General features: G+C 37.8%; 2 protein-coding genes across 6 annotated transcripts in view; one reads left to right on the top strand and one right to left on the bottom strand.

Annotated features, from left to right (window-relative positions):
- The first annotated feature begins 61 nt into the window (after positions 1-61).
- LOC127935010 (microtubule-associated protein 6 homolog) lies at positions 62-8,470 on the top strand. The gene is made up of 3 exons (XM_052532596.1): positions 62-765; positions 4,418-4,643; positions 7,585-8,470. Exons 1-3 carry the CDS (start codon positions 284-286, stop codon positions 7,654-7,656), a joined length of 780 nt encoding a protein of 259 aa, XP_052388556.1. The 5' UTR covers positions 62-283; the 3' UTR covers positions 7,657-8,470.
- A 347-nt stretch (positions 8,471-8,817) lies between these two features.
- Positions 8,818-25,775, bottom strand: part of LOC127934701 (YEATS domain-containing protein 2) — a 33,554-nt gene continuing 16,596 nt past the window's right edge. For 3 of the 5 annotated variants that reach the window (XM_052532248.1, XM_052532256.1, XM_052532267.1), the window contains exons 14-31: positions 23,446-23,628; positions 22,095-22,335; positions 20,603-20,764; positions 20,396-20,514; positions 20,023-20,169; positions 18,295-18,477; positions 17,720-18,056; positions 16,965-17,099; positions 15,318-15,389; positions 14,990-15,164; positions 14,345-14,421; positions 13,863-13,942; positions 13,573-13,774; positions 11,736-11,974; positions 11,326-11,400; positions 10,893-10,966; positions 10,221-10,298; positions 8,818-9,909 (exon numbers count right to left, since the gene is read on the bottom strand). In XM_052532248.1, coding sequence (XP_052388208.1) covers positions 9,867-9,909; positions 10,221-10,298; positions 10,893-10,966; positions 11,326-11,400; positions 11,736-11,974; positions 13,573-13,774; positions 13,863-13,942; positions 14,345-14,421; positions 14,990-15,164; positions 15,318-15,389; positions 16,965-17,099; positions 17,720-18,056; positions 18,295-18,477; positions 20,023-20,169; positions 20,396-20,514; positions 20,603-20,764; positions 22,095-22,335; positions 23,446-23,628 — 2,622 coding nt within the window. In that variant the 3' untranslated portion in view covers positions 8,818-9,866. The remainder of the gene's footprint in view (positions 9,910-10,220; positions 10,299-10,892; positions 10,967-11,325; positions 11,401-11,735; positions 11,975-13,572; positions 13,775-13,862; positions 13,943-14,344; positions 14,422-14,989; positions 15,165-15,317; positions 15,390-16,964; positions 17,100-17,719; positions 18,057-18,294; positions 18,478-20,022; positions 20,170-20,395; positions 20,515-20,602; positions 20,765-22,094; positions 22,336-23,445; positions 23,629-25,775) is intronic. The other 2 variants (XM_052532276.1, XM_052532284.1) reach the window with 1 other exon arrangement.

The following is a 25,775-nucleotide window of genomic DNA, read 5'->3' as shown; positions in this document are numbered from 1 at the left end:
GATTAAAAGAGGATTTTTAGGGCATTAGTAAGTTGAGCTCTGTCGGGGAAACAGCCGTGAGGTTGACGCTGTTAACCGACTCGGATGTTTATGGATTATTATTATTTCTGCATTACAATTCTAATCACGTGAGATGAATGTGCAATGACAGTGTCCCGACACCGAGCCGTCTCGCGCAGTTCTAGAGGAACGGACACGCGCTCACATTCTTTCATGTAATCGAGCACTTCATCGCGTTTTTACAGTGTTTTCTTTCTTTTTGTTTTTGCTTTATTTTATAGGAATGGCTTGGCCGTGCATCAGCAGAGTCTGCTGCTTGGCTCGGTTCTGGAACCAGTTCGATAAATCAGATTTGTCGGTTCCGCTAACGATTCAGAACTACTCTGATATCGGGGAGCAGGAGGTGCGATCCGTCACCAAACTCGTTTCCACGGAACAGGCGCCGGGCGTCAACTTCGTGACACCGGACCATGCAGCTGGAGTCCGGCGGCCGCAACGAGGACGGACGGAACCGAGTTATAAACCCCGCGAGGACTACCATCCCCCGGGTGTGCCCTTCCAGAGCGTCACCCAGTACAAACAGGATTACAAACCATGGCCCATCCCGAAGAAGGATAACTTTCCCTGGATCAGTAACGGAGGGAAAGGCGGCACTTTAACGGATAGCCCGGTGAACGGTTACTCTAACAGCACGAGTCAGCAGCGGGCGGACAGACTGGAGCGAAGCGGCAAGCAGAGAGGGGCAGATCAGCTCAGCTCAAACAGGTACAGATGCTCTTCATGCGGGGCTTTCTCTCATGGGAGCTGTTCTTCAGCACCTCTCATCCACTGCAATACTCACACACTTCTCAACAGTTCATTATCATCATGATTTAAATAAGGTTATGGGATTTACATTTACATTTAAATCTAAGCTAATTTAGTTAGTAAAACACACACACACACACACACACACACACACACACACACACACATATATATATATATATATATATATATATATATATATATATATCAGTAATACCATATGGGTGAATTTCCTTATATTTTATTTTAGCAAAGTAAAACATTACAAAAGACAAACATTCTAGACTATATTATATTACTACTACAACTACTACTACAATTTCTAATAACAATTGATGATTTCTATTAAATATTTGTAATCTATATATTATTTCATTATTTTATTTCATTTTAGCCTGTTTAGTAAGTAAAAACATATTACAAAGAAAAATACCATAATAATAATTCTATATGAATAAATCTCAAATCTTTGTAATCTGTATATTTTAATTTTATTCTGAAGTGAGTAAAAACATTGCAAAGACAAAACAAACGTGTATTATTAATATTATTATTACTTGATATATTTTTGTATTTTTTTCGGCCTATTTAGTACGTAAAAACACTAAAATTATGAAAAAAATCATAAATATAATATGTCCTTATTGCTTATACATTTTTAATTATCAAATAGACTACTACACTAACATAAAAACATGTAATAATAATATCACTTATTACTGGTATGTATCTAATATATATATATATATATACATATATATTATACAGAAATAATGTACATTACAAAGCATAAAGTCATGGTGCAATGGAAAAATAATTAATATTGTGTATGACTCCCATGAGCTTGGAGGACTGCATCCATACGTCTCCGCTAGGGGTGTAACGGTTCACAAAATTCACGGTTCGGTTCGATACGATACACTGATGTCACGGTTCGGTTCGGTTCGGTTCGATATGTTTTAGATACAGCAAAATGTAAAAACATCTCAACTTTTCAGAATGCCGCAAGCGCACCGCGGGTCATGTGACAAGAACTAACCAATCAGCTTCATCCTTTCCCGTAACAACGTTGAGAGCTCAGCCAAGATGAAGGATCAGCTGATCATAGTTGTATATGGATTGCAATTTTGAAATAAATTTAGTAGCAGAGCTACTGCAAGCGATTTTTAGAGCTGCAAATCCATTTATCCTTCGCTGAAATTTCCGCGTCTCATGGAGAGAGCACGTCATTGTTGCTTAGCAAAGACAGACGCCTCATGAGCGCTTCTGCCCGAGCGCTTTGGAGAGGAGGAGAAAGACGCGCTTAGCGTTTTCCATGCGTTTTTAGGCACGATATGTGAACGGCCCCTAAGGCGCTCGCTCACTCAGCACGCGCTGAAGGCTCGTTGCAAAATGTCGAATGCCTTTAACAGACCAGAAATATAAGATCCTAAAATAACCAACAGGTCTGGTGTTTGGGTTGGATTCCCTGTAAGCTATAGTTTCTAAATGCTGCAGGGATAGTTTGCTGCGTGCATGTTTCTCCTTTTTTTCGTCTTTTCCCAGATAGTACTGACGCATATATCCCAGATATTCCCGCTGGTGTTTTTTTTTTTTTTTTTTTATTCCCGCTGGTGTACCCTGTCATGTTGCAGATGCGACATACCGTTGTTTTTTTATCCACCACTCTCTTGCCATCACCATTATAGCTTAAAGGGAATCCAAAGTGCACCCAAACACCAGACCTGTTGGTTACTGGAGGATCTTCTTTTTCTAGTCTGTTAAACGCATTGGCCATTTTGCAACGAGCCTTCAGCGCGTACTGAGTGAGCGAGCGCCTGACTGAGTAGCCTAACATAAACATATAAGATGGTGTTTTTTTCTTCTTCGGGAGTGTCAGGGGCGTTGCCTGTTACGTTGTTTGGGTTATTGGGCTACCTTGTTGAACGCATATCATTATATTTCTCTCTCTCTCTTTTTTTTTTTTTTTTCAAATATAATTAATTACTTCAACGAACCGTTCGGTATACATAATGCGTACCGCGTACCGAACCGAAAGCGTCGTACCGAACGGTTCAATACGAATACGCGTATCGTTACACCCCTAGTCTCCGCAATTACTTAAATTACTTAAAATAAATTCATCTGGAATGGCAAAGAAGCATTCTTGCAGGACTCCCAGAGTTCATCAAGATACTTTGGTTTCATCTTCAATGCCTCCTCCTTCATCTTACCCCAGACATGTTCAATAATGTTCATGTCTAGTGACTGGGCTGGCCAACCCTGGAGCACCTTGACCTTCTTTGCTTTCAGGAACTTTGATGTGGAGGCTGAAGTATGAGAAGGAGCTGAAGAATTTGCCCTCTCTTGTGGTTTGGAATGTAATGGGCAGCAAGAATGTCTTGATACCTCAGGCTGTTGATGTTGCCATCCACTCTGCAGATATCTTGCATGCCCCCATACTCAATGTAACCCCAAACCAAAATGTTTCCTACACGGAACGGACTGTTTTCTGTGTGAATCTTGGGTCCATGTGGATTCCCATAGGTCTTTTGCAGTATTTGCTATGATTGGGATGCAGTTCAATAGATGATTCATCAGAATAATCAACCTTCTGCCACTTTTCCACAGTCCATCCTTCCTGCAAGCTGTGCACCTTGGTAAATGCAACACGATTTTTAAGTTGTCTTCTGTTTAATGCTGGTTTCTGAGCACTAATTCGGCCATTGAGACCACTGCGTGAGAGAATTCAACAAACTGTTCTTGTAGTTACAGGGGTTTCTAGTGACCAGTTCTAATGTAGCTCTGCTGCAGTTGAAAAAGGGCTGGCCCTGGACTGTCGAACCAGCAAACGGTCCTCTCGAACAGTTGTCTTACAGGGTCTGCCTGACCTGGGTCTGTCATAAACTTCACCAGTTTCTTCAAATGTTTTTCTTATCCTCTCCACTTGACGTTTAGATACATTAAAGATGTCTGCCACCTCAGCAGGAGACTTGGTCTTCAGGCTCTTGATGATCAGCATTTTGGTCTGTTGTTGAAACTTTGGCATGTTGTCAGAGGTCAGGATGCATTTCAGATGGAGGTTGGGTGTGCTGGGGTTCTTCTACACCCCTGGGAATGTGTTAATTACAGTATTTGTCACAGGTGACACTCTAATCTGTGATTGGTTGAATCCTGTAAAGATGTGACAAGACTTTTGTCTAAGCAAAGTCTGACCTTTCTGTACTAATTAAATAAAAAAATAAAGGCATTATAAGATTTTATTTTGGTAAAATAAGCATAATCTAGAGGCCTTTGCCTCTACACTAGAGCCTAAATCAGTGTTTTTTATGTCTGAAATAACATATGCTAACTGTAGTCTCCAAAAATTAATTGTTGCCAGTTTACTGTAGTGCTGTATCTGGACTGGTGTGGTGGTTGTAATGGTTGTGTATTGCAGTGAGAATTAATCTCAAACAACTACATAAACAGTTATCTGAGGGAAATAGAATGAATTGATAACAAAAAGCCTTCTGTGTTCATCAGGCTTTGGTTAAAGGATCTGATCTGTGAACGTATGAAACCTGCAGCTCCTCAGAATTCTAACTCTGTTTTTCCCTGTCTTATTAATTTGATCTCTTTCTGGAGTCAGGAAGGAGTACCAGCCATGGTCTGGAGCTCGGCCATCAAAGCCTGCCCATAAACGGCCCACCTTCCTGGGTACAGGTGCTGACCAGCCCCCGCCGGAGACCAGCTACCAGGCTGCCTTCAGCCCAGACTCGCACAGACACACAGACGCCAGTGTACCGGAGACCAGCACACACGCACAGACAGAGAAAGCACACACACACAGGACAGAGATCAGCATGAAACCAGAGGTGAGTGAGAGGATAGATCAGAAGGGACGTGGAGAGAAGAGAGAGATCAAATCCGACAGCGAGCTGATGTGACAGAATGATCAACAAAGAGTTAAATTTCAGACCATGCTCAGCAGAACGAGAATGAACTGGAGACTTTCATATTATCAGCAGGAGATCACTGTGTAAAATCTTAACTTTTATTTTTACCCCCACCCCATGAATTATTCATGTTTGAGCTGTAAAGTTGACAAAATAAACCTTTTTAAGTGGGTTTACCATTTGAGCTAGATTAACTTTTTGGTCATATTTAACCCAGAATATGTTAGCAGAAATATTGATTTGCATAACCTTTTAGGTTAATCTGTGAAATCAACCATAAAACGCAGTTTAATCACAATGGTTATTTAACAATGATCCCTGTCTGGGACAAATGCGAGTTTCAGGTCTGGTTAAACTTGTGCTCTCTGTATCGACCAGTGCTGATTCATTGAGGTTATGTAATCAGTGACCCTGCTCCTGTGCCCCATTACATCAGTCTAGTCTGTGCCCGTCCTCTCAATAATAATCAAAACTAACTGTGAAACTGGTGCTGAATCTTTTGCCCGTCGGTCAGTGAAGTATGCACTAATTGGGTTTCATTTAGTCCTAATTACTCTCTTGGTAACCCATGCATGCTATCAAACCTCATGCTTGACCAGTGAGGAGAGAAACAGAGAGCTGAAACACACAATGCCAGCAGTCTGAGTCTGAGAAATTTGTGCTTCTGGTGTCAGGCTTAAATGCCTCTGTTATTGAGTTGTTACTTTTTTTTTCATAACCTTTTCGCTGATGCTCTTGTCAAGTTGCCAGAGAGATCCACTAGTCTGATGTTTTTGATGATGATTGAACAAGTCTGAAATTCCTCTATGACAAAGATACCAAAACCAGGGACCACGGGACAACCATCGATCTTATTATTATTATTATTTATTAATTAATTTGTTTTTGAATTGAAAAATCCCTTGATATTCTTATTTGTATAATTTGTTTTATAATAATAATAAAAAAAAAAATATATATGTATATATAATATTTTACTAACATACTATAATGAACTGAGGAGTAGTTGGATCAGTGTTAGATAAAACAATCCCAAATGTTCCAGGAACAGGATTGAGAAGCAGTTACAGAGATCAAACCTGCACAGTTTCGCAGTGAATAAATCCCAGGGTTTCATAAGTTATAATGTAATCTTAAATGACAGTTAAACATCTTATGTGAGCTTTCAAGTTGCTACCCAGACAGTTTCCCATACATCAGCGCTCTGTCCCTGATGATGGTCACTCAGCAGTTTATGACATGCAACAGACAGAGGATGAATCAGGCCATGTCCAGATTGGAATATTCCTGTACTGTAAAATATTCCATACAATATATAAGTTTAATAATAAAAAATATATATATATATAAAAACAAAAAAAAACAAACGTTGTTCAAAGTTTTGGGTTGGTAAGATTGTATTTTCAAGAGAAATCTCCTATGCTCACTAATGCTGCATTTAATTACAATTTTTGTAAAAAATTTAATATTGTGAAGTATTATCAACAATGACAAAATCGATTTTAATATATTTAAAAATTTAATTTATTCCTGTGATGCAAAGCTGAATTTTCAGCATCATTACTCCAGTTTTCAGTGTCACATGATCCTTCAGAAATCATTCTGATATACCTTACTGCTAAAGAAACATTTATTTTATATATTTTATCATATGTTTGTGGAAGCTGAAAAAAAAAATTGGTTCTTTCATTATTAGAAAAGTTAAAAAGAACAGTATTCATTTGAAATATAAATATTTTGTAATATAAATATCTTTACTGTCACTTTTGATCAATTTAATGCATGTATGTTGATTAAAAGTACTAATAATTACTGATTTCTTTTATATATACTATTACTCAGCAAAAGGCTTTAAAAGAATGCAACACCCACTTGTCATTTCAGAAATAATTCATTCATGTTTGATGTTTTGGAGGTCTCTGAGGTCAAATTGGCGTATTATAAATCATTTCCAGCATTAGTATGGTAGAATGGCATTCTGAAGACCTAAGGTTTGAACAGTGTCTGCTGTTAGTGAGGCTGAGTCGGCGGGTGTCAAGTTCTTATTCTAGAAACACTAAACAGTGTAAGAGAGTGTGTGTGAGAGAAAAAGATTTAGTAGATGATAAATCTCATTTTCACTCAGCGCTTGGCTTCTCAAATAGTGAGCCCCTACAGTAAGGATTAGATGTCTTCTAGCCAGGAGAAGGAGACCGACTGAGAGACAGAAAAAGAGACAAAGAACAAAGACAGATGGAGGCAGAGTGGCTGGAGATAATAGAATATGAGACTTGGAGAAGTATATCCCCAAATAGTAATTTGAAAATAGTATGCAAAATAGATACTATTTACAGTGGGTTTTAGAAAACATCAAGATTGTCCATGACCTGATGCTTCTTTTTCTACTTACATTTTAGATGAAAACTGTGAATGGATTTTTATTTCAAATAAATACTTTTTTTTTTTTTTACCTTCTATTCTTCAAAGGATATGGTAAAACGTGTTCCACAGGTTCCACAAACATATTAAGCATCACAATTGTCTTCAGCATTGATAAAAATAAATGTTTCTTTAGCAGTAAATCAGTATATTAGAATAATTTCTGAAGGATCATGTGACACTAAAGACGAGTAACGATGCTGAAAACTCAGCTTTGTCATCTAGGAATAAATTACATTTGAATATATATAATAATATTTCACAATATTATTTTTTTTAAAACCATACTTAAAATCAAATAAATGCAGCATTAGTCAACATATAAGAAACTTGGAAATTTCACCAATCCCAAATCTTTGATTGGTAGTGTACAGGTATTTTATATTTGTACATTCTTTTTAAATACTTGATGATTTTAACAGAAATGTGTTTTATGTGACAGGAGCAGAAGACTAAGCTGTCACCAAACCCTTCTGCCGTCTTTCAAAGCAAATCCAGGATCTTCAACATATGATCCATCAACGCTCCCCATTTAAAGAGCCACATTCACGTCTGATTCGGCCTTTCACTAGAAAAGACCACTTTAAAAATGAATTGTCACCTGAATATTGAGAAACTGAAGTCATTCTGAGAGACTAGTATCATCAAGAGGAGAAGAATGCCAGAGGAAGAATAAAGACGGGTTCAGTGCAAGAGCTTGTGAAAAATAAAATGGAGTTCTCCAAATCATTCCACTGAGGAATCTGCAGAACCAGAGGAATTTGCTGGAAATTTACACAACGTGAAATCTATGCAAGAGAATGTATGCTTCAAATGGCAACCATCTACTGGAAGGATATGTTTGTAATTCGCTTCAGATTTAAGAGTGATAGAAAGAGTGTGTGACTGGGAAAGTTTTCGGGCTTTAGTTTCTGCTGACCTTAACCTGTCCCAGATGAATGAATATCTGCATGTTTCCTAATAGTTTTATTACCGTAATTGATTGAATATGCAACATTTAAAAATGTTTAAAAAGCAACAAAATGTAATCTGGTGTCTGGGAGGATTTATCCTGTATTTGCTTATTTAATGAGATGCTTTTGAATATATAGTAATGTCGGTCTGCCAATACTGATCTGCTAATGTCTGCCTGAGGACACCGGGTGCTTCTTATCACCGTTTTCATGCTCCAGACCCTGCTAGCCCTTTATGAAACCAATATAAAGACTAAATTATGAATATTTTCTGTCACTGAATTGGGGGCTGTGCAAGTATTTTGTAAATTCAGTTTAAATAAATGGGGAAAATCCTTAGGACAAACCGTTTAAATAAAAATTACATTCTTTAAATTTGCTTGCACATTATTTGACCAAGAGCTGATTAATCATTCCAAACATGTTACAAATAATAGCAATTTAAAAACTGACATTGTCTGTAAGTTACATTTAAGAAGTTTTTTAAAAATCACTCAAAAACTGAGTTGCATGACCTCGATCATGCAAAATGGTCGAAAATAAAACGCTGTGCTAAGTAGTAATAGCATATAGCATAGATTAACATAAAAAAAAAATTGTGGTAGGCCGTTAAAAACAAAAAACTAATTATTTCTGAGCCCTATCTTGTTATTGTTTTGCTATGTGACATTTCAATTGTACTGGCAGTTACAAAAAGAACAGAACAAATCAGGACACCTGGATCCATCTTAGTGGCAGATTGACCATTTTTAATACAAGAATAGCTATTTTGTGATGCACAATATGAAAGAAAAACATTCAGGAGTTTGGCTAGACAAGTGAAGATTTTAACACTGAATTAACACAAAGCAATAAATTCTCTCCCATCCACACAGACACTGATGCTAGCTGTATGACACAAAGTAGCCCACCAAACCAGAGGACACAATAGATTTAGCAAGTACACAAATACCTCCTGTCAATCTGCAGATTTTCCTCAATGTCCCCAAATGACACGCACAAAAAAAACTCTCACACTCACTGAAGTTTAATCCTTCATAAATCCCACAGCTGTACGAAAATGATTCATATGAAAACAACATGATTAAGACTTTTCTTAGACCTTCTATGCCCTAGTGTGAAACTAGTGAAGACATGCGACTCAAAATGGACATTTAATTTAATGTCTTCATGTCTGGGTGAAGACATTAAAAGGACATTTCTGTCATTATTTACTCGACACTATTTCAAACAACATGAGGGTAAGAAAATCATTGCAGAAAAGTAATTTTTGGGTGAACTATTCCTTTAAGACTAAGACGAGCTAAACAGCTGGCAACAGCAAAGCAGGGCCATGTGGTCCTGGGTTTTGTTTGCAGAGATTGAGGATCTCAATCACAGTAGAATAATAGAGCAGATGCTTCTGCGTCTTCAGAACCTGATCATTAACACTGTACTGTAGTTACTGTACTGACAGTTACACATACTGGACCAGAGTTCATAAATATCACAGAATTCATAAAGGAAGCATGAAAAACAATTAAATAGACTAATGTTGGCATATGAAACAAATGCTGTTCAGACTGTGTATCAAGCTCTGTCTGGATACAGCACCCTCACAGCCGTTGTTGTAAAAATGGCTAACTTGTATTATGACACTGGTAAGTAAGAGGGCATTTGCACCTGTGATTGGTCAGCCCTTGAACATTCTCCACCTTAATATAATGTGAGGGGAGGGGTCAGTAAATGACAGTCCACCTGTCCTTCTGTGGTCAGATGCCAAGGAGTGAAGTTAGTCAGCATGGCCTTCATCCTTCACCATGATGCCCATGTACCTACCGGAGACAAAAGTTTAAAGTAAGTGAAACTGCAATAATAATGATGCATTTCCATGACATTTCAAAATTTGGTTAAGATTTTTAAAGAATAATTTGTAAAAAATCATATTATAGAAATTGCACCAAAAATGGGTTTTTAGAGCCAATTAAATATATAAATGCTGAGCATAACTATTCGATAGAGACATTACCGTGCCTATTTATATTAATTTCATTTAATTGTTTCCATATGTTTCCAGGTTGTTCAAGATCATGGGAACTCTGATGATAGTTGCTGAAAAGCTTAAAAAGAGGATGAACAAAATTACCTATTAGTCAGAAAATCACAGGTGGGAATAGAGCTAATGGCCTGATGCACATCCATAGCTGATATTTCTCTCGGAGTTCTGTGGAGGCAAGAAGAGAGGGATGAAACAAGGATGGAAATGAAAGTCTCACGGTACATTTGCTATCTTGGTATAATGGGTTATTGACCTTTAAGCATTAAATGAGAGGTCTGAGAGTCTTGTCAAACTGCTGCTTTCTGTTAATGTATGAGACTTCGATCAGTTCCTGCTTCATCATGGATAAACGGATCATCATTTAAAAAGGCAGTTACCGAATACTGTATAAAAGGCTGATGAAATATTCTGCTCAATCTGTGTGTGTGTGTCAGGCATGTGAATGAAAGCAGATGTGCTGAGTAAGTAGAGCAGCACTGAGCCAATCTCTTCTCTCTCAGGGCCAGGCTCTGCTGCTCTACAACTCAAATAAATCAGATTTTCATGAGCTATTCTCAGTGCTCTGATAATTATATGCTATCATAAAGCACTTCCTCCCACAATCACGATCAAATCACATTAGACAAAGTTCTTCAAAACTGACCAAGAAATAATATTCCAAGCTCTATCTGTAAAGAACAGAAGAGGCGTTTGAAACTACTCTTTTACTCTGAATCATGCTGGTCTGCCCATCTGTCTTGATTCGTCTTATGCACTGACCTGTTTTGTTGGGATTTCCCATGGGCATTAGCCAAAGACTCCCTGAGGATTTCACTAGCAAACTGCTCCACAGCCTATGAAGAGATTTAGACAACATTCAGTACTTAGACATGTTAAGAATGTCCTACCCAGGACAAAAAAAATTCTCACTGAAGGTAAAAAGAAAAATTGATCAGAAAATATTTGATGCTTAAAAGAGAGCTATGTGGAGTGGTATTTAAGACAAAACAGATTTCAGAGTGGGAGGGGCTATCATTCATCATGGTTAGAACAAAAATGTACAAATTAATAAATAGTGCAGAGGCCCATTCAGACCAAGAACTCTCACTATAATGATGACTATATTACAGTATTAAAACTTTATATTTAACATTCTGGATGTGAAATTTTCTTTCATAAAATAAAACAAATGACTAAATCTCAGACTATTTACCTTAAGAATAATGGTCTCCACGACTGGAGCAAAAACGTTCTTCTCCACCTCAACCTGCTGCAGTCTGACGCCGATCTAACACACACACGCACACACGCACACAAACACACACACACACACACACACACACACACACACACAATATAATTACTACAGCCTGAATGATATACAGTTTCGCAGATTTTATCGGCTGAAATGAGCTTGTTGCAGATATATCAGTATTAGTGTATATGCCACTGATATGCCTCCGATATGAAATTTTTTTATAGAACATAAAATGCAGATTAATTGCTTGTAATTGTAAAAAAAAAAATAAACATATCAGTTGAGCTCTAATCAATACATGTATGACACGGCAGAAAGTTTGGAAGCAGGTAGGAAGACATGAAGAACATTTCAATCTCTCTCACTTGCTCCGACGTGTCTCTGATGAACTGGGTCGATTGGCATCGCCCCAAGAAGAACTTGGGTTCCTGTTCAGCCTCTTCCTGTTCCAGCTTAATCTTGACCTTGGCAGCATCTATGTCTTTCACACTGATGATGTCAAGAGGCTCGTCATCCTCCTCTTCAGGCTCCGCCTTCAGAATCCTCTGAAGTTGCTTTAGACGTTGAGACAACTCCTCACAGCCCGTCAGAGTTGAGCTGCACTCTAACACACACACACACACACACACACACACACACACACACACACACACACAAGCATGAGTTAGTTAAATCAGCACACAACTCCTCACAAGCAGGAAGCAGAGCTACACAAACCTACCGAAAGCAAATAATACTCTTGATCTACAATAGGGCTCTGTTCCAAACACTATTATTATTATTTTTTTTATTTTTTATTATTGTTTTGCCTAATAATCATCAGAATTAATTAAATCTATTTTTTATTTTTATTTTACTATTATTAACAGTAGTTTGTATTTTTTCTAATAACTTATAATATCATTATTGGTATTATTATTATTTAATAGTAATTAATAATAATTATAATTAAACTTTAAACTATAAACTTGACTCATCTAGTTATAATTATTAGTCTTAACAGTTACACAAACTAAATAATAATAATAATACTAACAACAACAACAATTTATAAAGTGCCTAATATTTATTATAAATGATTTATTATTTTAAATAGTTTGTATAGTACCTTTAATAAACAATTTATAAAAAAAAATATATTTATTATTTTTAATAGTTTGTATAGTGCCTTTTATAAACCTACACTGAATAACACAAAAAAGCAAACCAAGAAAGCACATAAATGGAGGCTGAAGACAATAAGGAAGGCAGGAGAAAACAGTACAAACAAGACTCCCTAGTGAACCTCCTCACTGCTTACAGTCTACACTGGATATTTTCTGAGGCAGCATTCTAACCGTGAATAAACCTCATTAGTGCCATTCATGGACAACATCTCCATTACTGGTCACTCATTCAAACAAAAACCACAGATGTGCACTAATGTCTTACAGTCAATATCAACGCAGTATGACATCAGCTAATGACACAACACTTTGTGGTTTTCAGCTAAGCCTTATCCATGAAATCTATGATGTCTTAAAATGCTGTCTAGGTAGGAAACACCGGACTGAAGCAGAGCTGATGTTGAATTTCAGCTGCTTATGCCCAAGTTGAATTCATGCGCAACTCTGAATACTTATGATCTCATTATTTAACATACTAATGCACCATCACTGGAAACTAGAGAGAGAGAGAGAGAGAGAGAGAGAGAGAGAGAGAGAGAGAGTGTGAACACTACTGCATTATCTGTGCCAAGTCTTGTGTAAGTCAAAGAGAGAGACACAGGCCATGATGAATTATCCTCAACCAACGGTTCAAATCTCACACACACACACACACACACACACACACATGTCTGGTCAGCTATCCTTGTGGGGACTCTCCATAGGTGTAATGGTTTTTATACTGTACAGACCGTATTTTCTATCGCCCTACACTAACCCTACACCTAAACCTAACCCTCACAGGAAACTTTCTGCATTTTTAGATTTTCAAGAAACTTAATTCTGTGTAATTTATTAGCTTGTTTACCCGTGGGGACCTCAATTTAGGTCCCCACCGTGACACGAGTCCCCATGAGTCTGTGTGTATTCAGGTTTAAGTCCCCACCAGAATAGAAAAACAAGTACACACACACACACACACACACACACACACACACACACACACACACCACATTGGACACAAGCATGTGTGCTGTTACATAAACCACACACTCACCGGGTTCACTGTCGATCTGTGTGAGTATGTCCTCGATGGAGTCCTCCTCTGTGCGCTGAGCTTCAGGGTCAGGGGGTGTGTAACCACGGAGACGGCACCAGCGAAGCACCTCTTTGGTCCTGGGTGGAGTGAGGGCCTGAAGCCGAGGGGTCCTCTCTAACAGATCAGCACACACACGGCGCACAGCCACTGCCCGCTGCAACTACACAAAGAGAAAGAAAGTAAACAAACACAATCCAACAGAGCTTACAGATGCACTCGGACTAGATGAGACACAAACACTCCTGTACCTCTGCAGCTCTGCGTTTGCCAATGTTCCATGAGTAGTACTGATCCACAGAGGTGGCACAGAACGGATGGGAGTCCTCATCTGCAAATAACACAACTGTGATTGGTTTGGACTTGTGTAAAATTAACTCTTTTTATGCAGACTAAATGAATGGAGACAATCATCATTGATAATAATAAGGGTTTCTTGAGTACCAAATCAGCCAATTAAGAGTGATTTCTGAAGGATCATGGGACAATGAATACTGGAGTAACTTTTGCTAAAAATACAGCTTTTCTATCACAGGAATAAAATACATTTTAAAATAGAAAAATGTTTTTTTAAGTGATAATTGACAATATCACTGTATTTCTTTGACTAAATAAATGCCTCTGTGAGGATAAGACTTGAAATAAAAAAAATTTTCCTCAAAACTTTTTCAAAAAAACAAACAAAAAAAAAGCATTTAGAAAATAGTAAGGTCTGTGAAGCTGTCAAACTTACTTTTCTCAGGGACAATCAAAGGGAATTTCTTTACTATAGCCGTCAGAAGTTGTGTCATGTTCTCGATGTGCTCCGTGCTTAAAAGAGATTGACAATTTTTTTTAAATATGTACACAAATATTGTACATATTACAAATGCAACAAAAAAAAAATCTGAATTCCCGTCACTGATATTGAGTGGCATTGGTGCTCCACAGCAACACATTTATTTTATTTTAGTGTTCAGTTTGCAGACTAGATTGAATCTGATGATAAAAACCAGACCACTGCAAAATAACAAACAACAAATGTGTCAAGTATGAATATGAATTGGTTAGAGAAATTGCTCACGCACTTTGAACTGGTCAGAGTGATTAATGAATTAACTATTTATTCAAACTGCTAGTCTGCATTACATTTGGTAAAAGCCAACTCAAAGTGTCAGGAGAATTATATGAGCTTTAACTCAATTAAGTGTCAGGAGAATTACATCACTATTATTACTGAACAGGTGTTACTATGGCAACACACAATTAAATCAATTCAAAATTGTAGATGTACGTGTCTGTGAGTGTCGATGCCGCTTTGCAAGATATAGAAACCTTAGGGAATAACTGGCATTCTGACAGATCAGGACAGAGAGACAATTGTGTGTCAGGTTCTTACTTGAGTTCATGTGTTGAAGATTCTACACCCTGTTCCACTTTAATAGTAGCAGCTGCGTCTGTGGATGTGTGGGTTGTCGGGAGGGGACCAGAGGTGGGTGCTGTAGAGGCTGGGGCAGATGGTTGGGGTACTGGAGTCGTACAAGTGGAGCTAACCAAACCAGGTTCAGTTTTAACTGTGTAAAAACCCAAACACAACAAAGGTGAAAAGGTTTGGAATCAGAGGATTGCATGGTTATACACATTACTCCTTGACATTATATGCACTGTATATGTGTGTGTGTGTGTGTGTGTGTGTGTGTGTGTGTGTGTGTTTGCAGATGTCTCACCTTGAGCTACAGGTGTGGATGCTGAGGAAGCAATGTTGCTGCCAGATGCACCTTTAGCACCAGACTGCATGACTGTAACATACGTTTTTTTTATTGATCAAAAGAGACAGTAAAGACATTATAACATTACAAAAATTGCAGTTCTTTTGAACTTTCTATTCATAAAATGCATTTATTTAATTATGATTTAAAGTCATGTCAGCAGCAGTGGCTATATCCATGGCAAGAGAAAACCACATTTCACAATTCGGTTTCTATTCATAAAAATATTGAAAAAACATTACTGTTTCTGTTAAACAGCACAAGTGTTTTTAACATTGTTCATAACAATAATAAATGTTTCTTGAGCACCAAATCAGCATATTTGAATTATTCCTGAAGGATCATTCTGAAAATGTTGCTTGCAAAAACAGAAATAAAACTTTACTTTACTTTAAATAGTAATAATATTTCACAACATTTTGTACCTTTGATCAAATAAATCAATTAAATGCAGCCTTTATTTTCTTAATTTTTATTTGTTCAACCAGGAAGGTCCCATTGAGATACAATATCTCTTCTACCAGGGAGTCCTGGTAAATATATCCTCATAGTGTTAATTGATTACATATAGAAATGGGAAAATAAAGCACAGATTTAATGTATATTTAATTGACACAGTAAAGAATATTTTAATTGTACATTTTATTATTCAACTTCTATAGTATTTCTTGAAACCTGCCTTTTATAACAGGTCCATTTTAATTCTACACTGTAATTTTCATAATGCGAAATAACATTTTGGTTATATTGCCCACCAATAGTTCTAATTTAGTAAAAACCATCTTTTGGCCATGACTTAGTTAGCATTAAAGTTTTTTTTTTTTTCATGTTCTGACTCATGTGGTTCCTGTTGTTTCTCATAAATGTTAAGATCACTCAAGCCTGCCATTCCTCAATTACTGAATCCTGTAATCTAACTATTATGTTCTTCTATACTTCCATCCATCTCTATAACTATGACAACAGCTTACATAATGTTACTGGAAATGGCCTGTCTTGCTGCTTGGATGTGTATGTACTGCACTCATTCAACAAACTAAACTGAGGCAGCTTCTGCTGTCATTGTGCTGCACAGATCATTCTAAAACAAAGCTAGAAACCAAGTAGAGAGAGTGCAAAAGGAGAAAATGAAAACCATATCTGACAGGTAAGTGTCTCTCGAGCTCTGTTCACCTATTACTGTTATCACTGATGAATGCTGAACAAAAACAAACATCTCTGATAAATACAGTCGGGCAGGCTCAACACGGCAGGTGAAAATTATCAGTCCATGAAGGCTGGCAGAATTAGAACTCCTTAACAACCTGACACAGCCCACCATGACACACAACAGTGCCTTGCTTAAGATCACAATAGAAATAAATCATAAATCACCACTTGTAGAGACTCAAACATACTTTAGGTTGCCAGCCAAGATCTATAACCACAAGGCACATCTCTAGGTTTTGGAACAAAGTGTATGTATCAGAGCAGTTAACTGGAACAAGAAGCTGAAAATAAAAAGTCTAACTTGACGATGTTACACAGATTCAAAGCCTTCAGGACACTAGAGATCAGGAGTGTGAGTCAGGCTGTGTGGGTATCAGAGGAACAGGGTGCTGTTACCTTTGCTGACAGGCATCAAGATGGACTGCAGCCCTGAGGACCCACTGCCCACACTGAGTTGCTTCAGCTGATTAGATGGGATGGTGACAACCGTCTGCTGGGAACTGGACTGGGCTGGGTGCAACTTCAACATACCTGCGAATGTAGAGAATCATGTAGATATCCTGAATAACAAAATTTGACCAAAAAAACGAATTAAGCATTCAAGCAATTAAATGAGAATATGGGTGGACAGGTTGCATTATACAAAAATATATTTTGTAAAATGGTTATTTAACATACAAACCATTTTTCTATAACATTTCCATGCACAAATCATGATCATTACAGCGATATACACAATGTGTTACAAGAATTTGTCATACTGCCCTAATTCATGTTAATAAATATTTATTTCACTCTTAAAGCTAATGGACCGAGACCATTCAGATGGGGAAAAAAAGACATTTGTGATCCAATTTAAATGCCTAAGGGAGTCTGTGAGAGCTTTAGTTGTTTGTCATTTTAAAGGTGCGCTGACAGTAAAAATGTTTCGATGACATTTCACAGGTCATTGTCTATTGTCAATAGTGTAGCAATGTATGAAGCACAGCTCATACAGAAGTCTTTTAAAACCGAGCAGCTTTCCGTAAATCAATGTGGCAAATTTGCATGACTAATTAAACCTATTGTGAAATCAGTGAGGGGAAATCTTTCACCTTCATGTGAATTTTTTTTTTAAAAGGGGCAACTTTTGACAGTAGAAGACTGGTTACCTGAGATGGTGGCAGCAGTTTTCCCGCTGACCGTTCCTCCACCAATCAGTGATGCTGCAGTGACCAGTGAGGGGCTTGAGGTTTTGGACCCACCCACTACAGATGACCCCGCCCCCTTCGACAGGCTAATGAGAGGCATGTTGACGGTCTTGGCGAATGTGACTATGGTACCGGTGCCAGAGGCAGAGCTCTTTGCTGTGCTGGCGGCAGAACTGGCACTCTTGGCCGCACTGATCACTGCAGCTTGATTGGCAGCTACAAGCACAGGGTGCTGCGGTGGCACTTTAGCCGTATGAGGGAACAGCTGAGAGGACGATCCTCCAGTGGCTTCAGCTGACTGTAGGGGGAAAAACATTAGAGGGGCTATAAATAGACAGAGTAACTTCAATATGTCAACTTTGTGATGGATTCACAAAAGAGTGAGTTTTTAGCATGAACATTTTTTGTCTCAACTGAAAGATGAAGTCAATGACCTAATCATGGAATGTGGTTTTAGACCAAAGAGACTTCTGTAGGGACAGAGTTACACTTCTTGATTAGACAATGTAGAACACACAGACAGGTAAATCTCTTGCCTGTTGAGAGGTGGGTGTTGAACTGGGTGTGGATGGGGTTAAACTTGTGGCAGTGATGACACCTCCCGTCATTCTCAGGGTGGTCGTGCCAGGTTTGCTCAGATGACTTGCTGCGGCAGATGTTACCATTTTCACTGAGCCATCTGACAGCTTCACCTGAGAAGCTTGAGACCCACCCACCACCTGTCAATCAAATATTAAAAGAAAGAAGTTAAAAAACCCAAATCCAACTATTTGAGAAATGTGTTATTCCTACCAAATTGTCTGTTCTTTACAGTTCTAAATAAAACCGTCAGCCTTACAATCACATTAAAAGGTAAATAAGAAACATTCTACTGAACAACTAAAATCTAAAACAATGAGATTCTCCAAGAGTCTCTTTTTCACATTCTGTTTTTTACATTCCGACTTTAATATTCATGCCAATCCAGCTTCTCTGGACTTAAAAAGAGAGTGAGAAAAAGACTGCAAGTATCTCCCTTACATAACAGCACAAGCAAGTGATAGAGCAAGAAATCTTTAACTTGTTTCTCACACTTGTTCTTGCATGTCTTTCCCTCTAATGTTGCTTCTCTCTTGCTCTTAAGCTCACAGCAAATGCCCTCAATCAAACTCAAAATCTTCACCATGACAGCAGAGTACTAAAGTAGATCAGGCACTAATCAATATATATGGTCATCCTACTGCATGCAAAAATCTTTAGCAGGTCTAATGCACCAGAGGAAGAAGTTTGATTTAGTCTCACCTGTGCATAGGGGCAACAAGATTTATAACAAAAACGATTGAACAGAAATCATGGTGTGCTCTATGTGCTCCACTTATGATGAGAATTATGAGGGTATGGTTCAAATGGATAATTAAGAAACAAGAAGAAAAGTAGTTAGAGAAGGAAGAAAGAGAGGCCAATGAGTGTGTGTTTACAGGTTGAATTACAGCTCAAATGTCAGCTGCAGGCATACTCATTAGCCTCTATCTTATAATCAGGACACACACGCATGCAGAAAGGGCTCTAGAGAGTGTAAGTTCTTCAGAAGAGGCGTTGTGTAACACTAATGAAAGTGCAGCAAGTGGAAGAAAGATAAAGGAAAGATAAAGCAAGATCAATGAGTGAGAGAGAGAGAGAGAGAGAGAGAGAGTAAGAAATCGATGATGAAGAGGGAAGAAATAATGGCAAACCCCTGAACACTTTTGCTTTTATACTGTAGCTAAATGGATCTCACTCCTTCTGAGTCACTGAGTCAGAGTGTGTGCATTTTAACATTTTATTTCTATATTTTACTGAAGCTAACTCATTAAATACAGATGTCTGTTTTAGCAAGATAAATTAATTTGTTGCTGAATACATCTCTGCTGCATTGTTATCTACAGTGCCATGGCAAAAAGAAAGGACATTTTACAAGAATTCTGAGCTTGTATTCTGAATGTAATTAAAAGTTAAAGTGGTCAGGTACTGCAAAATAAAGACAATACATCTTACAGCTGCATTATCTGCACATAAAATTAAACCTACAGCATGACTTAAACACCTGCTATCCGATCCAATAAGCTTCATCTATAGAAAAATAATATAATTTTAATATAAATCATTATAATATTATAATTTATATTATTATAATAATAAATACTATAATGTATATAAATACATTTATTATATCATCTAATAATGTATCTGTAGCTATAAAACCATATACAGAAGAAGGGGAAGTAGAGGTGTTGTTAAATCCTTACTTTGTTACACACCTGAGCCAAAATGGCTGCCTTCTGTCCAGCTGTGACCCGAATGGCCTGCTGGGTACTGGATGCAGGACTTGATGCCACGTGACCACCAGAGGTCTGTTTCCCAGAGCCCCCTGGCTGGCCAACCAAGAATGTGCCCTGAAAAGATTGATGATGACTTTGTCAACATAACCCAAACTGACAGAAAGAGGCTTCTGGGATGTGTGTGTGTGTGTGTGTGTGTCTTTGAGTGGACATTGCTTTAGACAAGGTCATTAAAATGGTGTTAGTTAGCAACTAAACAACTAGTACTGTCATGATTAATTTTCTACAGTTCAATGTGTCGAAACCTGGATTTTAAATGTTTTACAGAAAGGAATATCACCTGAGGAGTCTGTTTGAGGATGTAAGAAGTGTAGGATAAGTTGGAAGGCAGGCTGCCAGACCCTGAAGATCCACTGGAGGAATGTGACCCTCCAGAACCTGAACTCTGAGACTGCTGGCCTACAGACAGATATTAATTTAGTCAGATATTTATCTGAATACAGAAAGAGACAATGTTCCCTAAATCACATGATCGTGTCGGTCTGACCTGCGCTGTGGGAGGCTCTCAGAATAGCTCCCTGAGGGATCAGCAGCAGTTTGCCTTTGCCAGATGGGTTCTTGCTGTTGGTGGTCAGGTACAGCTTGGTTCCCGGAGGCAGATTGGCAAGGTTTGCCAAGTTATTTGCTGGTAGCTGTAGGGTTGCCATAACTGAAAATAAAAATAAAAAAATAAAATACAAATCACAACAAAAACAATTATTACACAAAACATATTATAGCAGGAAATAGTACAGTATCAGAGACTAATTGCTTAATATGGACAAAAATATTAGAAAAGTTATCAGTGAATATCAATTTGACCTGTTCTACACTTAAAGCTTAAAACTGTATTAGCTACTTTCATGGTGTTTTGTCCTTAACAGCCCATGGCAGCTATATGTTTTCACTGTTTGAAGAGAAAGCAGTGTGAACATACACTACCCTTAAAACTTATCTTTTTGAAGAGTTTAATCCTTTAATTTATCAGGGATGCATTAAACTGATCAAGAGTTACAGTGAAGACATTTATATTACAAAAGGATTTCAAATAAATGCTGTTCTTTTGAACTTCTTTTCACAAAAATATGAAGTAGCACAAATGTTTTCACATTACAATACTTCTTTACTGTATTGTTGTGCACTACTGTTAATGGTAGTGTACATAATTTTGGCGGAATCTCTATTATCACAATAAGATGCAGAAAATGTGATCAACATGGACCTATACAGAACATATAGCTTAGAATCTATTTCATAAACCACTAACAAAGCTTCCAATATGAATCCACATATGGGTGTCTTTAAAATTAATCAAACTCATTTCTGTTTCTCCCTGTGGTGGCAGGGAGATACAAGTATCTGACTGAGTAATGGTGTTTCCTAATGGTTTAGTCAGTTTTGCAGTGCAGCCATTCACACTTAGATAAGGCCTGTGAAATTCCACTCTTAGCACAACATCTGCTGATCAGCCTGAAAAACACTTATCCAATCACGCAAACAAATGCACAATCTTGTTTGTTTTTTCCACCAACACACATTTTTGTTCTGAATATCTTAATTAACATCCCTGGCAAGACAGATGGTTTCTGAACTTTGTGTTTGTGAACACACACACACACTTCACCTTTTAAAAATGAATACATGCACACTTTTATTTCAAGACTGGGATAATAATTTATTAATCTCTTAAAAACCAGCACCTATCCTAAACATCCTTTTTTTGGTTCGCATACATTGGTACAAAAACTCATTTCACATAATTGTTTATTAAACACCATTCTCTGATTGGTTGAGATTTTCAGTTTGTGCGGTATTTCATTTTCAGCGAGGAAAGAAAAATCATCTGATGCTGGCAACTTTTCACATTATCTCAGGTTACAATTAGTTACTTCACAATTAGTTATTTAACTAATAATAAAAAATAATAAAAAATCGATCATATGAATTAAATGGTTGACTTTATGACATTATGATGGTCAAGAAAAACTGTGTACTCTGACCTCCACTCTTGCCACTTCCTCCAGACCCACTTGCTGCCTTGGTAACAGCATGCACCTGCTGTCCCGTGATGCCGCTTGCACCGCTGGCTCCTCCACTGACGATTGCCTTAGCGACACCCTGTGCCACCACTTGCTTTTGGCCCACAACCTTAGACACAGTGGGACTGGACTTAGCAACCAAGATCTGCCCGCTGCTCATGGAGACCTGTTTGACGGCAGAGCCCAGTGGAATCCCCAACACCTACACACACGCACACACACACACACACACAGTTACTCTGCAACTGGAAATATTTGTTAATTGCTTATCTGAGCATTACTCCAGTCTTCAGTGTCACATGATCACATGATTTGACACTCAAGAAACATTTCTTATTAAAATGTAAAAACGGTTGTGCTGCTTAATATTTTGTGGAAACCATGATACAATAGAAAGAACAGCATTTATCTGAAATCTCTTGTAACATTATAAATGCCTTTAATACGATGCCTTTAATATCAATTTTGTTCATCCTTGCTGAATAAAATCTTATTCTCCAAACGTTTAAATAGTAGCATGTTATCTATTAGGTCTTATTTCAAAATGAAAAAGGGTCTTTCAGTACAGTACAGCCTCATACAGTTATGTTGATTAGTGGTTACACTAATATAAAAAATTTTAACTATGAATGGGGCTGATCAATTAAATTTATCTTAAAAATAAAAAAATTATATATATATGTGTGTGTGTGTGTGTGTGTTTATGTTTATATATATATATATATATATATATATATATATATATATATATATATATATATATATATATATATATATATATATATATATATATATATATATATATATACAAATCATAAATAAATGGCTTGCCTTAACACCCAGAGATCTAATGAGTAATATAAAAAAAAAATTACTCTAATGTAACGTCAGGGAGTTAAGACATCTTTTTCGCCCGGGAGAATGACTCAAACCGGGTGTCTGAATGACTTTGACTCTCAGGAGCTAAAAATGGCCACAGTAGAGAGATGAGTAGATGATCCGAGATATGTTTAGACTGCATGACCACAGCGCATTCCAGCTACAAAAACTCTCTCTGACGGGACGGCCTGCATTGGTGGATGACATTATAGAAATAAAAAACAGAATTTTGGAACTAGTTACACACAATTATTTTGCCATCTAGAGCATCTGAACAATGTTTGAGCCAAGATGCCCAAATGTTTAGGTAAGCTGCTCACTAGGTACTGAAACACAGGCAAAGAACATTGTATGATTGGTGAAGAAAAACTTAAATAGTCAAAATGAACATTACCATAATGATTAACAAAACAAAAATAGCATTCATAAAAACCTTGCTGGGTGTGGCACCTCCTCCAGTCCCCGTCCCACTCTGTTTCTGTGGTGACATGGCTATCATGTGACCACCCTTCACTGTCACGTACTGTTGTTGCTGCTGGGATGTTGCTGTGGAGACGACCTGTTGCTGTGGTGATGGCTGGGTGGGCACCTCTCCTGGTTCTTGCTTTATTATAACCTTAAGACAGACGGACAGAATTTGTATTACTCTGTGCTAGTCATATTACTTCGAGATGTGCACTGAAAAGCCATCAGTTTGATTCACGGTTCAATTTCGAAGATATTTTCAGAGATATTGGATGTGTGATCCAATCCAAAGTTAATTTAGTGAATCACACATTCCCTTGAGTAAGATAAACACATACTTCTCTGAGGGAGAGGGTGAACATTGAGATGAACTCAGTGAACTTAAGTTGAGATTCACCTCTCCTGCCAGTGGCAAGACCAAAGAGCTGTCAAATGATGTCAGAGACAAAATTGTAGATCTGCACAAGGCTAGAATGGGCTACAAGAGCTTTGTGAGAAGGAGTTACTGTTGGTGCGATTATTCGGAAATGGAAGAAATACAAAATAACTATCAATCAGCCTTGGTCTGGATCTCTGTGCAAGAGCTTGCATCATGGGGTAAGGATGATCAAGAGAAAGGTGAGAGATCAGCCCAGAACTACATAGAAGGAGCTTGTTAATTATCTTAAGGCAGTTGGGACCACAGTCATCAAGCAAACCATTGATAACACACCACGCCGCAATGGACTGAAATCCTGCAGCGCCCACAAGCACACCCTGCTCAAGGAGGCACAAGTACAGGCCCATTTAAAGTTCGCCAAAGAACATCTAAATGATTCAGAGATGGATTGGGAGAAAGTGCTGTGGTCAGATGAGACCAAAATGTAACTCTTTAGTATTAACTCGACTCGTTGTGTTTGGAGGGAGAGAAATGCTGACTATGACCCCACGAACACTATCCCTACAGTCAAGCACAGAGGTGGAAACATTATGCTTTAAGGCTGCTTTCTGCTAAGAGAACAGAAAACATTAATCGCATAGAGGGGGAAATGGACGGGGCCTTGTACTGTAAAATCTTGGACAAGAACCCCCTTCCCTCAGCCAGAACACTGAAGATGGGTCATGGATGGGTCTTTCAGCATGACAATGACCTGAAACATACCACCAAGGCAAGAAAGGAGTGGCTCAAGAAGAAGCACACTAAGGTCATGGAGTTGCCTAGTCAGTCTTCAGACCTCAATCCTATAGAAAATCTGTCGAGGGAGCTGAAACTTCGAGTTGTTAAACGACAGCCAAGAAACCTTAAGGATTTAGAGAGGATCTGTAAAGAGGAGTGGATCAAAATCTCCACTGAGATGGATCGACCACAAAAAAAAAAAAATCTTAATTTCTAACCTTTATATAATGTGTTTTTTCTGGATTTTTGGTTGGTATTCTCTATACACGTTAAAATAAATCTACCATTAAAATGACAGACCCTTCATTTTTTTGTAAGAGTACTTTCCCCACTGTATAACTAGTAAAGAGGAAGAGACAATCCTTTCATGTGCTGCTTGAACTGAGGAGCTACAGTGATCTGTCACAACATTTTTTTTTTTTTTGAAAAAATTTGAAAGCTGACACTTTGTTTCATACAAAACGTAACTGCTCTGTCTGTCATACTTGCAAATACAGCCATAAAAAATGTACAGTAGCTCAGCCTAATAATAATTTGTCAATATTAAAAGTATTGCTCTTAACAGACCTGTGTGTTTTGTATCACTAGTGCAGTGTCCGTTCTCTGAGCATGTGAGGCCCACAGTTTCCGGCTCACGCTGTTCTGTAATTTATTCAAAGTTTAATTCTGAATGTGTCGCGTGTCCATAAATGCACCAAAATGTGACACTTCACTCCCTTGGGTCCGCAGCGACACACCAGCCACACTTAAAGTCGATTGGATGAAAGGTTCTTGACATCATAAAAATGCAAACAGACAGACAGACCGAAAAAGATTCATGCCTTTATTAGCGAAAAAAATATGTTCAGCCCCCTCCCTCCTAAGCTTCAAATATTCTACTACCTAAGCTTCGAAGCTCAAAAAATGGTATTCGGACCAGCCCTATGGCATAGTTTAAGAAATTCATATAGGCACAATACAAAACCAATTTTAAGACTTATTATAAAATTAAGCAAACTACTGTCTAAAAAGATTTAAAAAAATAAATGTTCTTTTACTCGGCAAAGCAGGATTTAATTGATCAACGGTTACAGTAAAGACTTAAAAAAATATTGAGCAGCACAACAGTTTTTAATACCGACAATAATAATAAATGTTTTTAA

Source organism: Carassius gibelio, chromosome A2 (genome assembly GCF_023724105.1).
Source record: "Carassius gibelio isolate Cgi1373 ecotype wild population from Czech Republic chromosome A2, carGib1.2-hapl.c, whole genome shotgun sequence".
Taxonomy (NCBI): Eukaryota; Metazoa; Chordata; class Actinopteri; order Cypriniformes; family Cyprinidae; genus Carassius; species Carassius gibelio.
Note: the sequence above shows the minus strand (reverse complement) of the source record. Positions and strands in the feature narration are given on the sequence as shown.

Excerpts from the sequence above, each read along its gene's own strand:
- LOC127935010 (XM_052532596.1), top strand. The coding sequence starts at position 284 with ATGGCTTGGCCGTGCATCAGCAGAGTCTGCTGCTTGGCTCGGTTCTGG. Across the intron at positions 766-4,417 it reads GATCAGCTCAGCTCAAACAG|GAAGGAGTACCAGCCATGGT; the intron begins GTACAGATGCTC and ends TTCTGGAGTCAG. Across the intron at positions 4,644-7,584 it reads AGATCAGCATGAAACCAGAG|GAGCAGAAGACTAAGCTGTC; the intron begins GTGAGTGAGAGG and ends TTTATGTGACAG.